The sequence below is a fragment of the Dendrobates tinctorius genome, unplaced genomic scaffold (genome assembly GCF_039654945.1).
Source record: "Dendrobates tinctorius isolate UK_male_01 unplaced genomic scaffold, ASM3965494v1 ptg000041l, whole genome shotgun sequence".
Taxonomy (NCBI): Eukaryota; Metazoa; Chordata; class Amphibia; order Anura; family Dendrobatidae; genus Dendrobates; species Dendrobates tinctorius.
The window spans coordinates 6,776,098-6,802,423 of NW_027361709.1; the positions used below are offsets into that span (position 1 = coordinate 6,776,098).

Consider the following 26,326-nt stretch of genomic DNA (forward strand, 5'->3'; position numbering starts at 1 on the left):
CTCTTAGTAATAGTGCCCCCATAGTAATAATGCTGCTCCATAGTCCCCTCTTAGTAATAGTGCCCCCATAGTAATAATGATCCTCCATAGTCCCCTCATTAGTAATAGTGCCCCATAGTAATAATGCTCCTCCATAGTCCCCTCTTAGTAATAATGCTCCTCCATAGTCCCCTCATTAGTAATAGTGCCCCATAGTAATAATGCTCCTCCATAGTTCCCTCTTAGTAATAATGCTCCTCCATAATCCCCTCTTAGTAACAGTGCCCCCATAGTAATAATGATCCTCCATAGTCCCCTCATTAGTAATAGTGCCCCATAGTAATAATGCTCCTCCATAGTCCCCCCATTAATAATAATGCCCCATAGTAATAATGCTCCTCCATAGTCCCCTCTTAGTAATAGTGCCCCCATAGTAATAATGATTCTCCATAGTCCCCTCATTAGTAATAGTGCCCCATAGTAATAATGCTCCTCCATAGTCCCCTCTTAGTAATAGTGCACCCATAGTAATAATGCTCCTCCATAGTCCCCTCATTAGTAATAGTGCCCCATAGTAATAATGATCCTCCATAATCCCCTTATTAGTAATAGTGCCCCATAGTAATAATGCTCCTCCATAGTTCCCTCTTAGTAATAATGCTCCTCCATAATCCCCTCTTAGTAATAGTGTCCCCATAGTAATAATGATCCTCCATAATCCCCTTATTAGTAATAGTGTCCCATAGTAATAATGCTCCTCCATAATCCCCTCTTAGTAATAGTGCCCCCATAGTAATAATGATCCTCCATAATCCCCTCTTAGTAATAGTGCCCCCATAGTAATAATGCTCCTCCGTTGTGCCCTCATTAGTAATAGTGCCCCATAGTAATAATGCTCCTCCATAGTCCCCTCATTAGTAATAGTGCCCCATAGTAATAATGCTCCTCCACAGTCCCCTCTTAGTAATAGTGCTCCCATAGTAATAATGCTCCTCCATAGTTCCCTCTTTAGTAATAGTACCACATAGTAATAATGCTCCTCCATAGTCCCCTCATTAGTAATAGTGCCCCATAGTAATAATGATCCTCCATAATCCCCTCATTAGTAATAGTGCCCCCATAGTAATAATGTTCCTCCATAGTCCCCTCTTAGTAATAGTGCCCCCATAGTAATAATGCTCCTCCGTGGTGCCCTCATTAGTAATAGTGCCCCCATAGTAATAATGCTCCTCCATAGTCCCCTCTTAGTAATAATGCCCCAATAGTAATAATGTTCCTCCATAGTCCCCTCTTAGTAATAGTGCCCCCATAGTAATAATGCTCCTCCATAATCCCCTCATTAGTAATAGTGCCCCCATAGTAATAATGTTCCTCCATAGTCCCCTCTTAGTAATAGTACCCCCATAGTAATAATGCTCCTCCATAGTCCCCTCTTAGTAATAGTGCCCCATAGTAATAATGCTCCTCCATAGTCCCCTCATTAGTAATAGTGCCCCATAGTAATAATGCTGCTCCATAGTCCCCTCATAGTAATAGTGCCCTATAGTAATAATGATCCTCCATAATCCCCTCATTAGTAATAGTGTCCCATAGTAATAATGCTCCTCCATAGTCCCCTCTTAGTAATAGTGCCCCCATAGTACCCTCTTAGTAATAGTGTCCCATAGTAATAATGCTCCTCCATAGTCCCCTCTTAGTAATAGTGCCCCATAGTAATAATGATCCTCCATAATCCCCTCATTAGTAAGTGTCCCATAGTAATATTGCTCCTCCATAATCCCCTCTTAGTAATAGTGCCCCCATAGTAATAATGTTCCTCCATAGTCCCCTCTTAGTAATAGTGCCCCCATAGTAATAATGCTCCTCCATAGTACCCTCTTAGTAAGTCTCCCATAGTAATAATGCTCCTCCATAGTCCCCTCATTAGTAATAGTGCCCCATAGTAATAATGCTCCTCCATAGTCCCCTCTTAGTAATAGTGCCCCCATAGTAATAATGCTCCTCCATAATCCCCTCTTAGTAATAGTGCCCCCATAGTAATAATGCTGCTCCATAGTCCCCTCATTAGTAATAGTGCCCCCATAGTAATAATGCTCCTCCATAGTCCCCTCTTAGTAATAGTGCCCCATAGTAATAATGCTCCTCCATAGTCCCCTCATTAGTAATAGTGCCCCATAATAATAATGCTCCTCCATAGTCCCCTCATTAGTAATAGTTCCCCATAGTAATAATGCTCCTCCATAGTCCCCTCTTAGTAATAGTGCCCCCATAGTAATAATGCCCCTCCATAATCCCCTCTTAGTAATAGTGCCCCCCATAGTAATAATGCTGCTCCATAGTCCCCTCATTAGTAATAGTGCCCCCATAGTAATAATGCTCCTCCATAATCCCCTCATTAGTAATAGTGCCCCCATAGCAATAATGCTCCTCCATGGTGCCCTCATTAGTAATAGTTTGAGCACAGATGGGTGATTTCGGCCTCATCTCACCTGACTTCTGGTTCCATCGTGTTTCGGGACATACTGGTCACTAATGGACACAAACCTGTGAAAAGAGAAATGAGCTGAAAAAACTAAAGACACAAAATTTACCGTGAGATTGGTGACTTTTCTTATACCCCTCTCTTGGCCATGAGGTCACCGGAAAAAGTGACTGACGACATTCTAGAGATGGAGAGGAGGGGGAATCGCACGAAGAGCAATTCCATAAGATATAGAAAAGTGCAATCAATCCAATACAGAGCAGAGTCAATGGGGAATCAATTCACACAAAAGGCCAAGCGGGGTCTGTGCGGAGCCCTAATCGCAGCTCGGGGGGGGGGGGCACTGAGAATTTATAATACCCCCGATACCCCCCCCCCCCGCTATACTCTTGTACATACAGCTAAAGAGCCGTAGGCCGCAATCAGCTATGCAAAAAATGTAGAGAATTGACCCCATTGTTGTTCCTGCATGTGAGAAAAGCAGAGATGCTCCACAGATGATGTCCTGGAAGGGTCTTTCTCCCTCCTTTTCTTATGAAGTGCCAGAGTTTTCCTGCAATGTTTTCACAGTTCATCCCGGGAACAGCGACTCGTCCTCGTTTCCTGAATTCCAGCAAAGTTCTTGGAAATCTTCAGCCCACATGTGTTACAAAAGTAAACTAAGAATCTCAAGGTTACATGAGATTAGAAAAGAATGCTCAATTTCTTTTATGAAACAGCGCCCCCTCATGATCACAGGCCGAGTCGAGGAGTGCAGCCCCTTTATACAGTCATATGTTAAAGTTTGGGCACCCCTATTAATGTTAACCTTTTTTCTTTATAACAATTTTGGTTTTTGCAACAGCTATTTCAGTTTCATATATCTAATAACTGATGAACTCAGTTATATTTCTGGATTCAAATGAGGTTTATTGTACTAACAGAAAATGTGCAATCTGCATTTAAACAAAATTTGACGGGTGCAAAAGTATGGGCACCTCAACATAAAAGTGACATTAATATTTCGTAGATCCTCCTTTTGCAAAAATAACAGCCTCTAGTCGCTTCCTGTAGCTATTAATGAGTTCCTGGATGAAGGTATTTGTGACCATTCCTGTTTACAAAACAATTCCAGTTCAGTTAAGTTTGATGGTCGCCGAGCATGGACAGCCCGCTTCAAATCATACCACAGATGTTCAATGATATTCAGGTCTGGGGACTGGGATGGCCATTCCAGAACATTGTAATTGTTCCTCTGCATGAATGCCTGAGTAGATTTGGAGCGGTGTTTTGGATCATTGTCTTGCTGAAATATCCATCCCCTGTGTAACTTCAACTTCGTCACTGATTCTTGCACATTATTGTCAAGAATCTGCTGATACTGAGTTGAATCCATGACACCCTCAACTTTAACAAGATTCCCGGTGCCGGCATTGGCCACACAGCCCCAAAGCATGATGGAACCTCCACCAAATTTTACTGTGGGTAGCAAGTGTTTTTCTTGGAGTGCTGTGTTTTTTAGCCTCCATGCATATCGCCTTTTTGTATGACCAAACAACTCAATCTTTGTTTCATCAGTCCACAGGACCTTCTTCCAAAATGTAACTGGCTTGTCCAAATGTGCTTCTGCATACCTCAGACGACTCTGGTTGTGGCGTGCTTGCAGAAACGGCTTCTTTCGCATCACTCTCCCATACAGCTTCTCCTTGTGCAAAGTGCGCTGTATTGTTGACCGATGCACAGTGACACCATCTGCAGCAAGATGATGCTGCAGGTCTTTGGAGGTGGTCTGTGGATTGTCCTGGACTGTTCTCACCATTCTTCTTCTCTGCCTTTCTGCTATTTTTCTTGGCCTGCCACTTCTGGGCTTAACAAGAACTGTACCTGTGTTCTTCCATTTCCTTACTATGTTCCTCACAGTGGAAACTGACAGGTTAAATCTCTGAGACAACTTTTTGTATCCTTCCCCTGAAAAGCTATGTTGAATAATCTTTGTTTTCAGATCATTTGAGAGTTGTTTTGAGGAGCCCATGATGCCACTCTTCATAGGAGAATCAAATAGGAGAACTACTTGCAAGTGGCCACCATAAATACCTTTTCTCAAGATTTGATACACCTGGCTATGAAGTTCAAAGCTCAATGAGGTTGCAAAACCAATTTAGTGCTTCAGGAAGTCAGTAAAAAGTAGTTAGGAGTGTTCAAATCAAGAAAATGATAAGGGTGCCCATACTTTTGAACCGGTCAAATTTTGTTTAAATGCAGATTGCACATTTTCTGTTAGTACAATAAACCTCATTTGAATCCAGAAATATAACTGAGTCCATCAGTTATTAGATATATGAAACTGAAATAGCTGTTGCAAAAACCAAAATTGTTATAAAGAAGAAAGGTTAACATTAATAGGGGTGCCCAAACTTTAACATATGACTGTAATTAACAGCCTGGTTCCAATTTTCCAAAGTATGTGAATAAGAAAAAAAAAAAGGCAACTTTTTTGCATTTGAAAGGAATTTGGCCCACACTGATCTCTAAGGATCGGTGCAATGTGTAAATTATGTTTTCCCATTCTTTATTGCAAGAAACTTCTATATAGTCACAAAATAGATGATGTATGTTAAATCAGCGATGGTCCAGTAGCTAGACCCCCAGTGATCACTAGCCACCTGCCTGTGATAAATGATTTAGGCTGGAATACCCCTTTTGGCTGCGTGCACACGCTGCGGATTCACCTGTGGATTTTTCTGCGCGGATTTGCAGTTAAAACCGCAGGTAAAGTGACCTGCGGTTTTCCTGCGGATTTGCCAGCGGTTTTCCCCTGCGGATTGACACCTGGACAATGGAACAGGTGGCAAACCGCTGCGGAATCCGCAGAAAGAATTGACATGCTGCGGATTTAAAACCGCAGCAAAACCGCATGGAAAAATCTGCAGCATGTGCACTGCGGATTTGAAATCCCATTGGCTAACACTGTACTGTACAATATCTGCGGAACTGCTGCAGATCCGCAGGGCCAAATCCGCTGCGGATCCGCATCAGAATCCGCAGCGTGTGTGCACATACCCTTAATCAAAGCACGTTGATCAATTCAGCGCATCTTTGAACACTATGGATTTTGCATCTAAATTTCGGTGCCGCTGTTGACTGTAAGTCACGTTCCTTTAAATATGGACAATTACAAAAAAAAGGAAGAATAAAAATCATGTAAATTGCTCTAAAACTAGCTGCCGTAATTTGCATCAAAATATGTCACAGATTAAATCTGATTGATTTCTTTTTACATTCACAGGCTAAAAACTGTCATAGATCTCCTACTTGTCACAGCAGAGGGTTTGCAACAATTGTATCCAGCCCGGAAAGAATTAAAATTGTGTGTTTAAAAAAAAAAATAATAATAATGCATCGCAGCTCAAAAAAAAAATGCAACTGCACTGATACATTGTAGCAAGCAGGAAAGTATTTATTTACTTTATTTATTGAGCAGAGCTATCCTGCATAGGATTATATGGGCTGGATACGACTTAGTAATCGTCGATATGCCCTCGATACATCGGCCCGACTTACTTCTGATCCACAGGCTCCAGGAGTTCCAGGGCCGGCAGAATCTCACTTTCCGGATTCTCGCTTTCTACGGTCGTGCTAATAATTGCCACGTATTTCCCATCTGATGCCACGCGGTGCGAGCAGGAGACCATGCACACATAGATGTCTGAGCAGAGGAGATACAGGACCGATCATCATGGCTTACAATAAAAAAAATCTGATCATTGGCGCCAAATAGATGAGAGGTTTTTTGGAAAAAAAAAAACTTTTGGAACCAATTTTTTCTATTTCTCCAAAAATAAAACGCCTTTACAAACTTTCTACTGGTTTTAGGTATACAGCTCCTATACGTCATAGGTTTGCACATACCGTACATATTTTATATCTGTAGTCATGTTGCAAAAGCACATATACCCATTAAAGGGACTGCCCAGGATTAAAAAAAAAACATGGCTGCTTTCTTCCAGCGATAGTGCCACAGATTGTGCCTAGTATTCCCTATTCACTTCAAGCTGCAATACCATACACGACCTGTGGAAAGGTGTGGCGCTGTTTGTTTGGAAGAAAAATATTTTTTTTTATTGTCTGACCTGATTTTCTGTTTACTTGCGTCTGGGGAATAATGATTTGGCAAGAGGTGCATTCGTTGGTGTTTCTAATTGGATGGCTGAGGAGGCAGATGACTCTTATCACTTGTCCACTTTTCTTCACTTGCCCGGGAACATAACTCGGGTCACAAATTAACTGTTTACAGTGCGCGACCTGGAATGTAAGAGACAAGGAGGGAGTTATATGGAGTAAATTATATTTACACAGTCAAGGCTGAAAGTATTGGCACCCTTGAAATTGTTCCAAAAAAATGAAGTATTTCTCCCAGATTATTTTTGCTATTACATGTTTTCTTATACACGTTTATTTCCCTTGTGCATATTGTAATGCAAAGAAAATCAGGAAAAAAAGGCAAATTGGACAGAATTTCACACAAAACCCCCAAAACGGGCAAAACAAAATTGTTGACACCTTCCCAAAATTGCGGGTAAACAAATTTATTTCAAGTGTGTGATGCTCGTTCAAACTCACCTGTGGCAAGTAACAGGTGTGGGCAATATAAAAATCACACCTGAATTCAGATAAAAAAGGGAGAGGTTGACTCAATCTTTGCATTTTGCGTCTGTGTGTGCCACACAAAGCATGGAGAACAGAAAGAGGAGAAGAGAACTGTCTGAGGACTTTGGAACCGAAATTTTTGAAATTATCACGAATCTCAAGGTTAAATGTCAATCTCAAGAGAGCTTTATGTTCCTTTCTTCATAGTGCACAACATAATCAAGAAGTTTACATCCCATGGCACTGTAGCTATTCTTCCTGGAAGTGGATGGCAGAGAAAAATTGATAAAGGGTTGCATTGCAGGATAGCCCTGATGGTGGATAAGCCCCAATCAAGGTCCAAATAAATTCAAGCTGTCCTGCAAGCTCAGGGTGCATCAGTCCACATTTGATTGAAATGAAGAGCTATGGCAGGAGACCCAGGAGGACCCCACTGCTGACACAGAGACATAAAAAGCTAGACTGCAGACTGCCAAAATGTATGTGAGTAACCCAAAATCCTTCTGGGAAATCATTTTGCTGACAGATTAGACCAATATAGAGCTTTTTGGTAAAGCACATCTGTGACGACACAGCCCTTCTTAATTATTCCAGACTTAAACTGAGTAGGCCCAGTATCATAAACTGTTGTCTTAAGTATTGACTCTTCTTATAGGATGAATATTTACCTCTAATATATTATCTCCTACAGTTTATCTTCTGTTATGTTTGGCCACTAAACAATGATGTGTGCTGATATGCTGATTACTTACATTGTTTATGCCAGCCAGCTTCTTGGCATTCCCAGAGGAGGGAAAACTATGCAAACAGTTAACATAATTGAACAATGCAGGTTGGCCTCATTCGCATCTCTCTCTGACCTCTGGATGCTGGTTGAAGGTGTCATGATCCAGGACGGGGTTTTGCTTTGGCCCGTCCTGGTCAGACTGGGGGTTAATTGTTCTGCCTCTCTCTGGCAGAGGGCGGCTATTTAATGCTCACTGGATCTAGGTCCGGTGTCAGTTATACTCCTGCCCTCGGCTGAGTTAGTTGACCTCTTGTATACGTGTGCCTTGTGCCTGATAACCTGTTGCTTGTTTGGTTGTGATCCGGTTCTGTCCCTGTTACGAGTTCTGCCTGCCCCTCTTGTACCGCACCGCTCTCTCGTGTATGATTCTCTGCTTGTGACTCGACTGCTCTCTGCTCATCCCTTTGGTACTGCACCGCCCTCTTGTGTATGACCTTTGACTTTGTCTGACCTCCCATCTGTTTACCCCTCCTGTACCTCGTTTGCCCGTACTGTGTATGACCTCCGTTTTGCCCGACTCTGAGTTTTCTACCTTCTCTGAATGCAGGGCGCTAAGCCACACCCCCTTGCAGTCACATGACCGTAGGTCCTGTGCCGGCTTGTTAAACTTCAGCGTTCAGGTCCTGTGCATCTGTACTTTCTGGCTGTTCGGGTCCCTACAGTGCGGGTGAGTCCCTGCTCAGTGGAGGCTGTACGCCGGCGCTGTCAGGATCCTGATAGAAGGCCAGTTGAGAACTATATAAAGAGACTTTTTCTTCTGGTTGGTGTGACTTCAGGATTTCAGCTTAGGGTACTACGGCCCCGGCTGGAAGGACACAGGACTGCTTCACTGGTCACCTAGCCACATACCTCACTGCTCTCGGTCAGCTTCCTAAGCTTGTCGTTAGGGGCTGGTTGGCAAATTTTAGCCTGGGGGGCAAATACAAAGCACTGGCCCCGGAGTGGTGGCCCATCTTTTTGTTAGAGTCTAAGGTCTCACTTACAATTCAGCGGGAGTAGTGCGCATCCGAGGTGCAACTGATAAGAAACCATTTCATACATACTAAACTTAAATTGTCTTAGAGTTGATCGAATATTTCAAAATTCGGTTCCGATTATGATCAGCGGCAAATACTGTATTTGCAATATTTGCTGAACACAGCCAAACGTCATTGGAGTCAATGGGAGCAGAAATGACCGAATATGTTGGTACTATTATGGCATGAATATGGCAAACTCAGATTCGGTGATCGATTCCGAACATATTTGCTCAACTCTACTATTTAGCAGCCATACCGTAAAGTGTTACACACAACAAATGCTACCCGAGATACCAGCCTTAACCTGTTAATTCTTATAATCACATACCTCCTTGCAGTAACACCCCAGTGTGTACAGTCACACATAATGTAAGATTGATATACAGACATGACAAATGCCTAAGAAACTTTAGTTTTACTTGTGTACTGAATCCACTAATACACTTAGGCCACAATTCATTAAAGAATTTTTGCTAGAATTCTGGCATAAGACACTTTGAAAAGTCAGAAAATTTGTGCACATCTCAAAGTTGTTAAATAAATGTTGTGGTTTTTGCCATTTTCACCCAGTCTTAGACACACCAAAGTAGGAAGAACATGGGCGACGTGGTATGGCGAAGCCCGTCAACCAAATTCTTCAAAAGTTACAATACTTTAGTGGCCTAACTGGATCCAGAAATGTAGACTTTTGGCAAGGCGCACCCCAGTGCTAAGATGTGCCTAATTCATTACGTGATCAGTGCGCCTCTTAATGAATCTTACACCTGCACTGCCAACATTAGCGGGATGGTCCGGTACCTATAATGGCCTCTGTAAATTTCTATCCTTACACCCTAACCGCTTTGTAATGAGCTTCATTACACCACACCCTACACTTCTCCCTACCTATCTAATCTCTAAGGCTGTGTACCCACGTAAGCGGATTTTTTTTCGCGTTTTTCCCGGTAAAAACGCTTCAAAATCACATACAAGAAGCATCCCATTCTTTTTAATGAATTCTGCAATTTTTGTGCACATGATGCGTTAATTTCTGCGAAAAAAACGCAGCATGTTCATTAATTTTGCAGAAAAAAACACATTTCCAAGTATATTCTATTAGCAGGAGGATGCTCCTGTAAAAAACGAAAACAAACAAAAAACATGCAAAAAATGCATACAAAACGCACGTTTTTCCTGGGAAGAAGTCTGTTTTTTTCTGCATACGTGGGTGCATAGCCTAAAATTAGTTTTTTTACTCCATTTCCGGTAGCATTTTGTTTAAAGGGAACCTGATTGCAGAAATACGCTATTAACCTGCAGATATGGGAATGGTCTGCAGATGAATAGTGTTACTAACCTGCCCAGCGCCCTCACTTAGCCGAACGCTGTCAGTCACGGGGTGGGGGAAGTGCCGACGCAGGTGCAGTCACCACTCTGAGTATACAGAGTGACAGCCCTCCCCAATGCAGGGAATCAGCCAATGCGAGGGTGCGGTCGCAGAGCGGTGACTGAACCTGTGTCGGCACCGTCTCCAGGAATAAAACGTGAACGCCACATGGAGAATCAAGTAAATTTTCTCCCTGCAGTGTTCTGCTAAGTGCAGGTGCCTGACATGTTAGGAACGCTATTAACCTTTAACCCCATATCTGCAGGTTGATAGAATTTTTTCTGTTGACAGATTCCCTTTAAGAGAAGCCTCTTAAGATGCCTTGTAACCATAGTCTGTGGGAGATGCGCTTCTAGCTCTGCAATCACATCTTCTAACTGTGAAACAAGAGGTCATAAGGTGGCGGAGATACTAGTGGTGAGTGACACCCCACAGCTTCTACCACCACCCTCCAAATACGCAGTGGAGCTGTATGCACGCACCCCGGCTTCATTGTCGCCCTGCACATGCCCAGGGAGGCAGCAGTGATGTAGGACACTGCCAAATGCTAGATTTTCAAAGTTGGCGCTAATGGCTGACAGAGTCCTGTGTCACCGCTGCTTCACTGTGAACACAAAGTGCGTTCATAAATTTGGTGTGTATACACCCAGCTTACTGCACATTAACAGGGATACAGAGATCTGCAACTACACATCTCCACGAACACAGACACACGCATGTTACCATATACACGGATGCACACATACACAGGTCACCACAAACTCACACACATCACCAAATACAGTTGTGGCCAAAAGTATTGACACCCCTGCAATTCTGTCTGATAATACTCAGTTTCTTCCTGAAAATGATTGCAACCACAAATTCTTTGGTATTATCTTCATTTAATTTGTCTTAAATTAAAAAACACAAAAAGAATTGTCCTAAAGCAAAATTGGATATAATTCCACACCAAACATAAAAGAGGGTGGACAAAAGTATTGGCACTGTTCGAAAAATCATGTGATGCTTCTCTAATTTGTGTAATTAACAGCACCTGTAACTTACCTGTGGCACCTAACAGGTGTTGGCAATAACTAAATCACACTTGCAGCCAGTTGACATGGATTAAAGTTGACTCCACCTCTGTCCTGTGTCCTTGTGTGTACCACATTGAGCATGGAGAAAAGAAAGAAGACCAAAGAACTGTCTGAGGACTTGAGAAACCAAATTGTGAGGAAGCATGAGCAATCTCAAGGCTACAAGTCCATCTCCAAAGACCTGAATATTCTTGTGTCTACCGTGCGCAGTGTCATCAAGAAGTGTAAAGCCCATGGCACTGTGGCTAACCTCGCTAGATGTGGATGGAAAAGAAAAATTGACAAGAGATTTCAACGCAAGATTGTGCGGATGTTGGATAAAGAACCTCGACTAACATCCAAACAAGTTCAAGCTGCCCTGCAGTCCAAGGGTACAACAGTGTCAACCCGTACTATCCGTCAGCGTCTGAATGAAAAGGGACTGTACAGTAGGAGACCCAGGAAGACCCCACTTCTTACCCCTAGACATAAAAAAGCCAGGCTGAAGTTTGCCAAAACTTACCTGAAAAAGCCTAAAACGTTTTGGAAGAATGTTCTCTGGTCAGATGAGACAAAAGTAGAGCTTTTGGGGCAAAGGCATCAACATAGTTTACAGGAGAAAAAAAGAGGCATTCAAAGAAAAAAACACGGTCCCTACAGTCAAACGTGGTGGAGGTTCCCTGATGTTTTGGGGTTGCTTTGCTGCCTCTGGCACTGGACTGCTTGACCGTGTGCATGGCATTATGAAGTCTGAAGACTACCAATAAATTTTGCAACATAATGTAGGGCCCAGTGTGAGAAAGCTGGGTCTCCCTCAGAGGTCATGGGTCTTCCAGCAGGAAAATGACCCAAAACACACTTCAAAAAGCACTAGAAAATGGTTTGAGAGAAAGCACTAGAGACTTCTAAGGTGGCCAGCAATGAGTCCAGACCTGAATCCCATAGAATACCTGTGGAGAGATCTAAAAATGGCAGTTTGGAGAAGGCACCCTTCAAATATCAGGGACCTGGAGCAGTTTGCCAAAGAAGAATGGTCTAAAATTCCAGCAGAGCATTGTAAGAAACTCATTGATGGTTACTGGAAGCGGTTGGCCGCAGTTATTTTGGCTAAAGGTTGTGCAGCCAAGTATTAGGCTGAGGGTGCCAATACTTTTGTCTGGCCCATTTTTGGAGTTTTGTGTAAAATGGTCAATGTTTTGCTTCATTCTCTTGTGTTTTTTTCATTTAAGACAAATTAAATGAAGATAATAATACCAAAGAATTTGTTTTTGCAATCATTTTCAGGAAGAAACTGAGTATTATCTGACAGAATTGCAGGGGTGTCAATACTTTTGGCCACAACTGTATATACTCACACACATACACATGTCACCAAGAACATGCATGTACAGTACACATACACACAAACATACACAGGAACACACTGAACTGAGGACTTGAAACTGCTTTTACTCACACAGAATGAGACATACAGAAAATTCCCCTCCTATTTCTGCCTGCCTGACAGATATGTACCCTAACTGCTCCCCTCCAGCTCAGTTTCGACCATGCACCCCCCCAACCAACTAAGAAGCAAAGAGACGCCTTATCACAAGCCCCCTTGAATGCCTGCAGCTACTCACACTGTCACATGGTGTGAGGCGGCCGGCAGCCTCCTCCTCAGGGGTGTGGCACTGTCTGCTTCCTGCTCTGGAATTGGTAGGGCAGCACACTGAGCAGGAAGAATACAGTACAGCCCCTAGGGACGGCTTCTCCACCAATCAGAGAGCTGGAAGGACATTGCAGCCTTGAGTGACCTCTGCCCCACCAATCAGGATGATGCTGCTTGTTGCGAAGAGCAAATGAAGACACAGTGCGGCTTCAGAAGTAATGGGTGGCTGAACGGCCCAAAGCTGCTGCTAGGAGACCAGCCCAGGGGGCAAATGCCCCTCTGCCACCCGGCCCAGCCGCACCTGCTTGTCATTACCTCCTGGTTGTAGGGGGCTCGCCAAAAGCAGGGAGCCACTGGTGGGGGTATGCGACACTGGAAGCAGCCCTAAATCCGGCGAGTCAACGGACTCTATAATTTGCACCATCTTGGGTATTTAATGGGACTGTTATGTATGCTATTGTGTGTTGGTGGCTCGATAAATTATTGCCACATTGTTTTACCCTCAACCTGTGTTGTCTGAGTAGTGTTCTGGCCACGGGAAAAAAGAGCAGACGTGCAGTGGTATAAGCCCTGGTCCATGCAGTCTTTCTAAAGACAGCCGGGCCGGCGGACGAGAGCACCCACTGACCCCCGTGTCTCCACAACATCATTCTACTGTTTACCGAAAATGGACCGAGGCCTACGCAGAAAAAAACATAGTACCTACACTCAAATATGGTGGAGGTTCAACAATGTTTTGAGATTGCTTTGCTTTCTCTGGTACTGTGTGCAAGACATCATGAAATCTCAAGATTACCAAAGTATTTTGGGTCACAATGTAGTGCAGTGCCCATGTCAGAAAGCTGGGTTTGCGCCCTAGCTTATGGGTCTTCCAGCAGTACAATGATCCCAAACATACTTCAAGAAGCCCCCAGAAATGGAAGGAAACAAAGCGCTGGAGAGTTCTAAAGTGTCAGCAATAAGTCTGGATCTAAATCTCATTGATCCCCTGTGCCGAGATCTTAAAATTGCTGTTTGGAGAAGGCGCCTTCACATATGAGAGACCTGGAGCAGTTTGCAGAAGAAGGGTGGTTCAAAATTCCAGCTGAGAGGTGTAAGAAGATTGTAGATGGTTATAGGAAGCGATTGATTGTAGTTACTTATTCCAAAAAGGGTGCAACTAAATATTAAGTTGAGGGTGCCAACAATTTTGTACGTACCATCTGTGGGGTTTTGTGTTAAATTATGTCCAAATTGCCTTTTTTTCCTTTGTTATGTTTTTAGTTGTTTTAATACAGATAAAGGAAATAAATGTGTGTAACAAAAAGTGTAAATGCAACAACTTCAAAGGTGCCCACACTTTCGGCCTTGACTATATATAATATAGGATCCGATATTCATAATAGATGATGTCACAGCTCACCTCCTCCTGTACAATGACTGATAACACCTCTATATACAGTAGATAACACAGGATCCACTATTCACAATAGGTGATGTCACAGCTCACCTCCTCCTGTACAATGACTGATAACACCTCTATATACAGTAGATAACACAGGATCCACCATTCACATTAGGTGATGTCACAGCTCACCTCCTCCTGTACAATGACTGATAACACCTCTATATACAGTAGATAACACAGGATCCACCATTAACAATAGATGATGTCACAGCTCACCTCCTCCTGTACAATGACTGATAACACCTCTATATACAGTTGATAACTCATGATTCACTATTCAGAATAGGTGATATCACAGCTCACCTTTACCCCCTCACACAACCAGCACTGCAGAGATCACAGAGCATGCTCACAACACTCTCCCATAGAAGTTAGTGAGTCAGACCCTATCTATAGCTGTCTACGGTAGCATCTATAACAGAATCTCATATGGCCCAGAGCAAGCAGCAGCGCTCACTACTCACCTCTCCTTCGGACTTGATGCCGACTACTTTCCCCTTCTCCATTAATATCTCATCCACAGGTTTATTGAGCATATATATCCCACCGTACAGAGCGCTCAGCCTAAGGGAGGAGAGTGGAGAGGTCAGTGATGGGGTGGAACTGTTGTAGATTTGGTGGTCCATCATTTGTGCCTGTAGATGTAAAAAGGCAGTGGCCTCACCTGGCAAAGCCCTGCGGCAGCTCTCCGAGCCCATACAGAGGATACATATAAGGACTTTTGCTGTACTTTGCCAGGGACTCGCAGTAGAGTTTAATTCGGTTTATGGCCTCCAGACTTGGTTGGTCCAAGTAGCTGCAGAGAAGAAAGACATTATCTCTTATAGGCCGGGGTCACATTTGCGAGTGTGAAGTGAGAAATTTGCGCAAGTCCCTTGCATCAACACCTAGTGCTGCCGCCAGCAATCGGACTGGAGTGTGCGGCTGCATGCATTTCTATGCAGCTGCACACTCCGGTCCAAGTGTCAGGTATTGATGCGAGACACTTGTGCGAGTTTCTCGCATCACACTCGAAGTCTGACCCCGGCCATAATCTTCAAAAGTCTCCTTATAAAGTGAAAGATTTGCCACCACCACTAGGGGGAGCTTGCTGCATAAAGTCTTACAATTTATTAACTGTAAAATCATAGAATTGTCCTTAAAGGGGATCTGTCACTTGCCATAAATATATAGTTTTTTTACCCTGTCTAAATGCCGTTATTCCCCTGAATCCGGCATTGTTTTTCTTTTGTTCCTACTCCGCTCCGTTCCTGAGATATTCCTCTTCCTATTCTTTTTAGGCAAACTGTGTGTGGTCTCTAAGAACACGCCCAGAGACAAGAGTATAACCACGCCCACTTAGATAACAGAACAAAACAAATTTACATACCGGGAAGATGGGGTCATATCTCAGCAACGGAAAGGAGCAGGAACAAAAGGAAAACGTCACCGGATTCAGGAGAACAGCGGCATTTGCACCAGGTAACAGAAGTACATATTTATGGCAAGAGAGAGATCCTATTTAAAGGAGCTAGGATATTGAGTTTTTGTAGATCAGGCACAGACAGCTGTTAACAGGTCTTACACATCTATTGAAACAGACACCTCAGGAGAAATGACAGGTCCAGATTAATAAAAATCGCCAGTTAAGACCCCTTCTACTCACTCGTCCGTCCTGTACAATGCCAGTGCGTGCCCTGTGAACGCCATCACTTCTGGTCCAAGGTCGAATTTCCTGTAAACCTCACGCATGGTCATTCTCTTGGGATCGATATCCTGATAAGTCTTCACGTCGTGTTCAACGAAATTTAAGACAAATAGCAAGAATTTGCGGAAACGTCTCTTCTCGAACATTCCCATCAAATCTGAAAGCAACAGTAACATGATAAACCATCAATAGTATGTATTCTTAAAAACAGGACTCTACCTTTAAATCACCATCTGACATGTAAAAGAGGAGTCAAAATTAAAGGGGTCCTGGTTCTCCCGTTACAGCTTTTTCAAAACGTCCCTGGATCCACTCACCAGAGACCGAGGCTTCCTCCTCCGTGCAGGGCACCTTGTGGATTCTCCCGGCTTTGTACACGTAGCTTCCATCCACTACCTTAAAATCTATGTATCTGGTGACTTCTGTGTATAGCAGCATCTTCACCAGCTGACCTAAGAGGCAAAGAAGAATGAGATTTACGAGTAGTCAGATATTTGTGTTGTAAATATAATTTAGCTCAGAAAAAAAAGAGAAGCAAACAAATTAAAAGAGACAAGAATCAGCAGCCATCACGAGCATCTTTTTTTTCCTACCATTAGCCATGAGAAATTTAGGTACAAGATCAACATTCCATTCTCTGCCTCTGCCCATTGGTTCTGGTGGACCAATCACATTAAACCTTCGATAAAGCTGAAAAGTAGAGTATAAGTCTCATTACTTACTATAATGCTGACCCCCATGTACATAAATATAATACTGCCCCCTATGTACAAGAATATAACTACTATAATACTGCCTCTATGTACAAGACTATAACTACTATAAAACTATCCCTATGTACAAGAACATAACTACTATAATACTGCCCCTGTGTACAAGAATATAACTACTATAATACTGCCCCTATGTACAAGAATATAACTACTATAATACTGCCCCTATGTACAAGTATATAAGTACTATAATACTGCCCCCTATGTACAAGAATATAACTACTATAATACTGCCCCTATGTACAAGAATATAACTACTATAATACTGCCCCTATGTACAAGAATATAACTACTATAATACTGCCCCTATGTACAGGAATATATCTACTATAATACTGCTCCTATGTACAAGAATATAACTACTATAATACTGCCCCTATGTACAAGAATATAACTACTGTAATACTGGCCCTGTGTACAAGAATATAACTACTATAATACTGCCCCTCTATATACAGGAATATAACTGCTATAATACTGCCCCTGTGTACAAGAATATAACTACTATAATACTGCCCCTGTGTACAAGAATATAAAGACTATAATACTGCCCCTATGTACAAGAATATAACTATTATAATACTGCCCCTCTATATACAGGAATATAACTGCTATAATACTGCCCCTATGTACAATAATTTAACTACTATAATACTGCCCCTGTGTACAAGAATATAACTACTATAATACTGCCCCTGTGTACAAGAATATACCTACTATAATACTGCCCCTATGTACAAGAATATAACTACTGTAATACTGCCCCTGTGTACAAGAATATAACTACTATAATACTGCCCCTCTATATACAGGAATATAACTGCTATAATACTGCCCCTATGTACAATAATATAACTACTATAATACTGTCCCTATGTACAAGAATATAACTACTATAATACTGCTCCCTATGTACAAGAATATAACTACTGTAATACTGCTCCTATGTACAAGAATATAACTACTATAATACTGCCCCTATGTACAATAATATACTATAATACTGCCCCTATGTACAATAATATAACTACTGTAATACTGCTCCTATGTACAAGAATATAACTACTATAATACTGCCCCTATGTACAATAATATACTATAATACTGCCCCTATGTACAATAATATAACTACTGTAATACTGCTCCTATGTACAAGAATATAACTACTATAATACTGCCCCTATGTACAATAATATACTATAATACTGCCCCTATGTACAATAATATAACTACTATAATACTGCCTCCTACGTACAAGAATATAACTACTATAATACTGTCCCCTATGTACAATAATATAACTACTATAATACTGTCCCCTATGTACAAGAATATAACTACTATAATACCTCTTCCAGGGGAGTGATTGATGCACTTTCTCCTCCATAGTAGTTGTTTTGATCTATGTGTAAAACTTTTTTACCGTTCACAGACATTATCCCAGACAATACACATTCCTAAAAATGAGATAAGACATTGTATTATTCTACACTAGTTAAGGCCTCGTCTCACATAGTGAGATCGCTAATGCGTCACAGATTTTGTGACGCAACAGCGATCTCGCCTGCGATCTCGCTACATGTGACACATAGCGGTGACCGCCCCCCCCCGCTGGATATCGCTGATCGTGCTCGAATGTCCTGGGCCATTTTTTCATCGTCGGCGTCCCGCGGCCAGCATGCATCGCTGTGTTTGACGCCGATGAGCGACCTCGTTGACGACGCAGAACTCAGGGACGCAGGCTGGAATCGTTCAGAATTGCTGCTGTGTGACAACGTACCAGCGATCCTTACCAGGTCGTATCGTTGTCGGGATCGCTGGTGCGTCACTATGTGAAACGGGACCCTAAGTGTCAATGCTTTTGCATAGGATTCAGTTTCAGATTCTGGACCCTGCACCAATCTGCAGAGCGGGAAACTGTTATCCCTGTTAGTGCAAGTTTCTACAGAGAGTGGAGAATATTTCATTCCAAATGCAGTGAATGTTGGATTTTTTGACTTTCAAGTGATGCTTAAGTTAATCTATCGCTTAAAGGGAATCTGTCACCCTATTTATCACCTATCAGCTGCGGCCACCGCCATCAGGGGCTTATCAACAGCAATCTATAATGCTGTAGATAAGCCCCCAATGAAACCTGAAAGATAAGAAAAACGAGTTATATTATACTCACCGGGGACGTCCCGGGTGCGGTTCGGGTTTGGAGGGAGTCGCGGTCCGGTCCAGCGCCTCCCATCTTGCAGCGATGACATCCTCTTCATTCCTGCCCATCGCGGCTCCGGCTCCGGTGCACTGCTCTGCCCTGTTGAGGGCAGAGCAGATTACTGCAGTGCGTCGGGAGAGGTCTGGCGCCTGCGCACTGCACAGGCTGGGAAAGGCCCAATAGCCATGGAGCTTCACATCCTATTAATTTCAGCTCACAGTTGTCTGCTTTGCCTTTGCTAGTTATTACAAATAAGGGGGAACCCTAAAATAAAAAAATGACATGGGGTCCCCCATATTTTTAATATCCAGCCAAGAGAAAGCAGACAGCTGTGAGCTGGTATTATAATTCCGGTAAAGGGCCACTAGCCATGGACCTTCCCAGCATATTAATATAATCACCCAGCTCTCTGCTTTGCCTTAGCTGGTTATTAAAAATAGGGGGATCTCCCATCATTCTTTTAGGGCCCTCCCATTTTTAATAACCAATAAAGGCATAGCAGTCAGCTGGTGGCAGGTGATACGAATAGGCTGGGAAGGGCCATGGATATTGGCCCCTTCCCAGCATAATAAGACCAGCTCACAGCTGTCTGCTTTCCGTTTGCTGGTTATTAAAAATAGGGAGGAATCCACATTGGGGTTTTTTTCCATTTATTTATTAACAAATACATAAAATACATACGCAAGGAACTGCTCCACTGCTCAACTTGGACTTCCGCCACTTGGTTTAAGAATTTTTTTTTAATATTTTGTTATTTTAAGCAATTTCTCTACTTACATTTGTTTGCAGGGCAATTGTCCTGCTCTTACTCCCATTTTTCTTCCTTTTGCGAACTCCTAGCCTTACTATGACCATTTTACAGCACCAAAGTTCAGGTCCCCATCGACTAATATGAGGTTCGGTTCCAGAGTCAATTTCGGGTCAGGCTCTGGTACTCAAACCAAACTTTGGATTAAAGTTCGTCCGAACCCGACAAACCAGAACTCCCACGAATCCGCTCACCTTACTATTAACCTAAATTATTATATGATGCCATGAATAAAAGAAGCCAGGATGATAAATGCTTCAAACATAAAAAATGGCCAGCTCACCATGAATAAGTGTCAGGTGCACGGAACTCCAACCTGGTCAGACGTGGAAATCCAATAGAAAAAAAACTAGCAATGTTCCAGCTCCTTCAATATTCAAAATTCTTTATTGAAATAATCTTCCGTTAAAACATGATTGCTCTGGGACAGATCGTATGGCAAGAAATGAGGCAAAACGTTGCGTTTCGATCACATGCGTGATCTTTGTCCAAGCTTATGAGACATCAGAAACCCCACAACTTTACATGATGAGTGGACCAATCAAAATCTTGATGATAAATCATGTGACATGCTAAAGGTCCTCCAACGGCCGAGAACAATTTCATTCCAACATGATAAATAATCAGTGATTGAAACATGAAAAATTGGAAAATGAGTTGGTGAAGGTATTTTGTGATAATATGGCTGTAGATCACTATGAACAAAGGGGCACAGCCATATTTAATGGGAAGGGGAATTGGGATCGAGATATTGTGGGGAAAAAAGAGAAATGTGAATGTAAGTGATAATGATAGTGAAAAAACCTAGTAAAAAGGAAGAAAGAAAAAAGTTTCTATGTGTATATGTATGTGCAAATGAATACAAATGCAATTAAAGTGGAAAACAAAATAGTGAAATAAAAAATATATAAATGAATATTGAAAAAAGGGAATGAATGTGAGAATGATTATTCTCCCAAAGGAAAACAATTTTTGTTGTATAAAAGTACATAAATTAAAATAAATGTGAGTATGTGAAAAAGAGGTGTTCTTTCCTTTTTGATTTATTTACTTTTCTTCTCTCCTTTTTTTCATTTTGTAAAATTATTATACACATTGGGAATGTTTAGTGGATGAGCCCCAATTGTGACATCACTCATGTGCAGCCCCGCCCCCATGATGTCACTCATGTGTAGCCCTGCCCCAATGATGTCACAGTTGGGTTCCAGCTGTGAGGTCATGGAATCCTTGGTTGTAAGCAGCGATTTTGCAGTGAGATCCTTTGTCTGGAGAAGCAGATTGTGCCGTACACAGTAAGCGATATTCCTCCAGGCTCCAATGCTGTTTAGACTACTTCTAGTTCTCAGCGAGCTATTAGCACCCGCGGAAGGTGCTCCCATCTTTATCCGCAACCGTCTGCCAAGAGCGCAGAACAGGATCTGTGCAGGTAAGGCCATTGCCAGACATACTCCGACTATGGGGTTAACCCCTTCTCTTCTGCAGCCAATTTTTTGCACTTTTTTTTTCTCCTCTACTTCTTCCAAGAACCATGACTTTTTTTTTCCCATTCATATGGCCGTATGAGGGCTTGTTTATCTTTTTGCGGGACGAGTTGTAGTTCTGAATTACATTATTCATTTTAACATTTAATGTGAAATTGGAGAAAAAATGCAGTTTGGCTTCTAGTGTAATAACACATAGATAAGACCCAGAGCATTAATACTGTTCTCTGCTTGCTGGATACACTGACTACTACGTGTCGCAGAAGGCGCCCACAGGAGATACAGGGGACACTTGTGGCTTCTCGGTAAGCAGCTCAGAATTCAGATATGTCCCTCACATGGAACATTTCACTTCCGGCCCCAGAAACTATTAGGATCCATTATTAGGGCCCAGGTCCTGTTATGAGCGTCAGGTTCCGTGTCATTAGGGGTTCTGAAACTTTTCTTCTGTGACTGGAGATTTACATGACGTCACATCATATATGGAATGGAGGATTTTTCATGTGTTACTTGTAATTTCAGGTGTCATCTCCCATCACGTGTTCATTCCCTATTCCATTCCAGGAATATAGAAAAACAGATCTTTGTATTGTCCATTATGAAAAAAAAAATCCAGAATTTTTCCAAACTAAATTCCCCTCTTTCCTCAGTCCGCCCGGTCCATGTGTTTGGTTTCCACTTCTGAACACATTCCAGCTCTGGTCACCTGATCACTTATGTTCTTTCTCTTTTTTAGAGAATGTCACCGTGCCTCCAAGAACTTCTGAGGATACAATCTATAAGATTAAGATATCGGCTGCCATTCTCTCCGGCCTTGCAGTAATCATTCGTGCCATTGCTGTAATCTTTAGGAAAGTAGAGTAAGTCATGATTTATGGGCTACACAGGAGTCTGTAGAGGAAATGTCACATCTTCAGGTTACTCCAGTAATGGCAATATTTTAGTGTAGACTTCTTGTGGCTCACACACTCGTCACCCTGGAGCTGTGCCCTGCGGGTAACTGATGGGTATATATTAGACTTTGCAGGGATTCACGCTCTCAGATAGGCATTAGGTATCGTTCACACAGTCATTGAGGTTTGGTTCAAATCTGTGCAGTTTTATTACTTTCACAAAATTCCAAGGGATTCCAAACCAAAAACATCCTCTTCTAAGCACAAAGGTATCACAGCAAATAAACAGTTTATTTAGCAGGACCCATATGTCAGTGCGGGCTCACCCTTTTAGATTACAGTCCTTTCTCCAGAAGCAAACTTCATACATAAAAGAGGCATGATTCCACCAGTCTCGGTATCCCCTTCAGTATGAGCTCCAGCAGCTTCCGGTGCCAAACAGAAGTGTTCAACTCCTGGGCACGATACATACTAAACAGGCTGCAGCTGACACACGGACTGCTCAGCTTTCCCAGCTGACCCATGCTGTCTCCATTCACAGAGAGATCCCGGCACATCTCCCTCTCAGCTACAGCTCAAATGTTGGCTGAACACTCACTAACTCCAGTACACTCGACTCTGCTTCATCCAGCAGACTGACACAAATAGTGAACACAGGTCCTGGCTATAGTAAAAGAAGCTAGGCGAATGCATCTAATCAAAGCCTGCAAAGCTAGGACTTAACCCTGTCCTACCTGGCTCTGCTACAAATTGTATATACTTTATTAAAATAAATTGTTGAATGTCATAGACACCAAAAGGACTGACCGGTGATCTCTCTACAGATAGGTCTAGATAAAATGTTTCATTCTTACATTCTGCAGAATACAGACAAGTTTTACTTTATAATTTACAATGTGACTTTTATTTTTGCATTTTTATAGTTCTCTGAAAAAGAAGAAACCCATGAAAGATGCAGAAAGCCAATATTGTGCTGACGATTTTAGAGAGAGCAACACCAATCTAAATGATAACAACAGCGAAACAAATCTGAAAAACTGAATCTGATGGTCAGAGATCCAAAAAAAATACCAACAGCGTAAACTAAAAGACCCTTCTTCTATATACAAAATGTTCATTCAAAATTATCATAAAAACGGGGGACTTAGAGATATAATAGAGTCAAGGGGGGAAAGGGGCCTGACTGTAAAGCAGCCTAAAAAATTACCCCTACCTTGCTGCTGAGGATGACATCCTGATATTGTGATTTGGCGCCCTCACTCCACATCGGCTCTGCCTCCCAGACGGATTATGCCATCAGAAAAATGTGTTGAGGTGACCGTAATAATGAAATAACTATGGAGTTTTCACATCGCAAAAAAAAGAGGCCATTTATAAGATTTTTTTTGAGCGAGGTTCCATATACTTATAATGAGAAACCAACTTCCAGTCCACATATAAAAAAGACATTGTGATCGCCCTCGACATAGAGTAGAAACAAGATGGAAGCTTTGATTTTAGAAATGTTGATTTCAATGTTCTATGTTACAGGAAAACATGAGGACGACATAACAATTACCATTGATGATTCTCCTCATGGACCCAGAAATGATCAGAGAGACGTCCTCACAGGCAGCAAGATCTCAGTGCCTGGACCCCCTGATGTAATAATCAATATCGGCCTAGATGAGGATGAGGTCGCCTCCTCTGACAGTAAGTACTCAGGGCTTTCACGAAATAGACATACTAGAAAAGCAACCTAACATATAAATAAAAAAATGGTCTCCTATAGGAACTTGTCAGTGAATGAGCCGTTAATATATTGGTAGCTATAGAGGCTCAGCCCCTCTGTTGTCAGAGTTCAGTCTACCATCTAGAGCAAATACGTCAAACTCTGGCCTGCGAGACAAATCTGTCCTGCATTGATGAGTATATTTGGCCCACGACGCTAGAGGCATCGCACTTTCAAATATATCGGCATCCTAGATGCCAAAACAGGTGAAAGCAATGATTGAAGAGGGAGCGTCAGCTAACACTCCCTCTCCCATCATTCCCCTTCTGCGTCTCACGTCTCAGCGCAGCGGGCGCAATGACGTCATTACAATGTGCCCGCTGTACCGAGATATGCAGAGGATCTGGTCACCAGAGCAGCGAGGAACAAGCAGATGTGAGAATTATTATTTTTGTTTAATGTGGGGCCATTATACTGTATGGAGCACTACGTGGGGCCATTATACTGTATGGAGCACTATGTGGAGCTATTATACTGTATGGAGCACTATGTGGAGCTATTATACTGTATGGAGCACTATGTGGGGCCATTATACTGTATGGAGCACTATGTGGGGCCATTATACTGTATGGAGCACTATGTGGGGCCATTATACTGTATGGAGCACTATGTGGGGCCATTATACTGTATGGTGCACTATATGGAGCCATTATACTGTATGTAGCACTATGTGAGGACATTATACTGTATCCCTAGACATAGAGTAGAAACATAACGGAAGCTTTTATTTTAGAAATGTTGATTTCAATGTTCTGTGTTACAGGAAAACATGAGGACTACATAACAATTACCATTGATGATTCTCCTCATGGACCCAGAAATGATCAGAGAGACGTCCTCACAGGCAGCAAGATCTCAGTGCCTGGACCCCCTGATGTAATAATCAATATCGGCCTAGATGAGGATGAGGTCGCCTCCTCTGACAGTAAGTACTCAGGGTTTTCATGAAATAGACTTAATAGAAAAACAACCTAACATATAAATAAAAAAAGGTCTCCTATAGGAACTTGTTAATGTTTCCTTTCAAGAATCGGATGATCGCTATCTTTATGCATATGATTCTGAGTCCTCACAACCTGGACGTCAAATGAGATATTTCCGAAACAAACAAGGATTCCATAAAAAGAAGTAAGTGTTTTAATATCTCAGATCAAAGTTTATCAGATCATTTTTCTTTCCTTTCAGAAGGACTTAGGGCCCCAATTTAGCAAATCATTTTCACCAGTATTCTGACATTAAAAAGCTTAGAAACGAGATAACATTTTGGTAAAACTCCAGGCTGCACTAAAAGATTGTGGCTTTTGGCATTCTCACGCCATTTTCACCCAGTTCCGATAAAGTGCCAAAGCTTGGGCAGGAAGGCTGGCGTGGCGGCCTCAGCTCGTCAAACTCATGATGATGGGCGGCATTTGTTAAGCCACGAAACATGTTCCCACCGTTGTGGTGGAAACAGTTTCATTGATTAAAAGACTGGGGTGAGGAATTATTACAGCCACTAATGCGGGAGATTTCATGATATTTAAGGTGCAGTATACATGTCCTGCAAATACTGTCTGTTGTTAAATGGTTAACGTGAAATGTTTCATCGCTGTATTCCAGCAGAACACAGGATTTAACTATTGCTGCCCTGTCCCATTATTTGGATGATTTCAGTGGATACAGTAAAGAAATGAGTTTGTAATTTCTTCAGTGCTTTATCTACAGTACTTAATTCTATTTTTTTTTCTTTTGAAAAGTAATCCAGCAGGAGACAATTCCACTACAGCTCCATTATATGGTGGAAACCATGTGAGGATCGGGCAACCTGTGATGAAGCAAAGAAGACACAGATTCCAGGATTGGTTTTTGCTTTAACCTATGGATATGACACTTAACGGACTTTCTGCAGTCAGATGTGTTCACGGACATGTGACGTACCTGCTGCACAACGAGGCAGATTCCGGGCTCGGTCTCTGCTCTCACCCATGGATATGACACTTACCGGACTTTCCGCAGTCAGACGTGTTCACAGACAGGCAAGTGACTTACCTGCTGCAAGAAGAGGCAGATTCCGGGCTCAGACTGCTCTCACTTATAGATATGACACATACCTGACTTTCCGCAGTCAGACGTGTTCACAGACAAGTGATGTACCTGCTGCACAATGAGGCAGATTCCAGGCTTGGACTGCTCTCACCCATGGATATGACACATACCGGACTTTCTGCAGTCAGACATGTTCACGGACAAGTGACTTGCCTGCTGCATAAGGAGGCAGATTCCAGGCTTGGACTGCGCTCACCTATGGATATGACACTT

At 42.4% G+C, this 26,326-nt stretch overlaps 1 protein-coding gene across 2 annotated transcripts in view; it reads right to left on the reverse strand.

Annotated features, from left to right (window-relative positions):
• Window positions 1-26,326, reverse strand: part of LOC141088852 (rab GDP dissociation inhibitor alpha-like) — a 106,475-nt gene that overhangs the window by 5,896 nt on the left and 74,253 nt on the right. For both annotated transcript variants that reach the window (XM_073575074.1, XM_073575075.1), the window contains 9 exons: window positions 18,225-18,332; window positions 16,696-16,792; window positions 16,420-16,554; window positions 16,061-16,259; window positions 15,080-15,211; window positions 14,880-14,979; window positions 6,571-6,742; window positions 6,002-6,146; window positions 2,469-2,523 (listed from right to left, as the gene is read on the reverse strand). In XM_073575074.1, coding sequence (XP_073431175.1) covers window positions 2,469-2,523; window positions 6,002-6,146; window positions 6,571-6,742; window positions 14,880-14,979; window positions 15,080-15,211; window positions 16,061-16,259; window positions 16,420-16,554; window positions 16,696-16,792; window positions 18,225-18,332 — 1,143 coding nt within the window. The remainder of the gene's footprint in view (window positions 1-2,468; window positions 2,524-6,001; window positions 6,147-6,570; window positions 6,743-14,879; window positions 14,980-15,079; window positions 15,212-16,060; window positions 16,260-16,419; window positions 16,555-16,695; window positions 16,793-18,224; window positions 18,333-26,326) is intronic.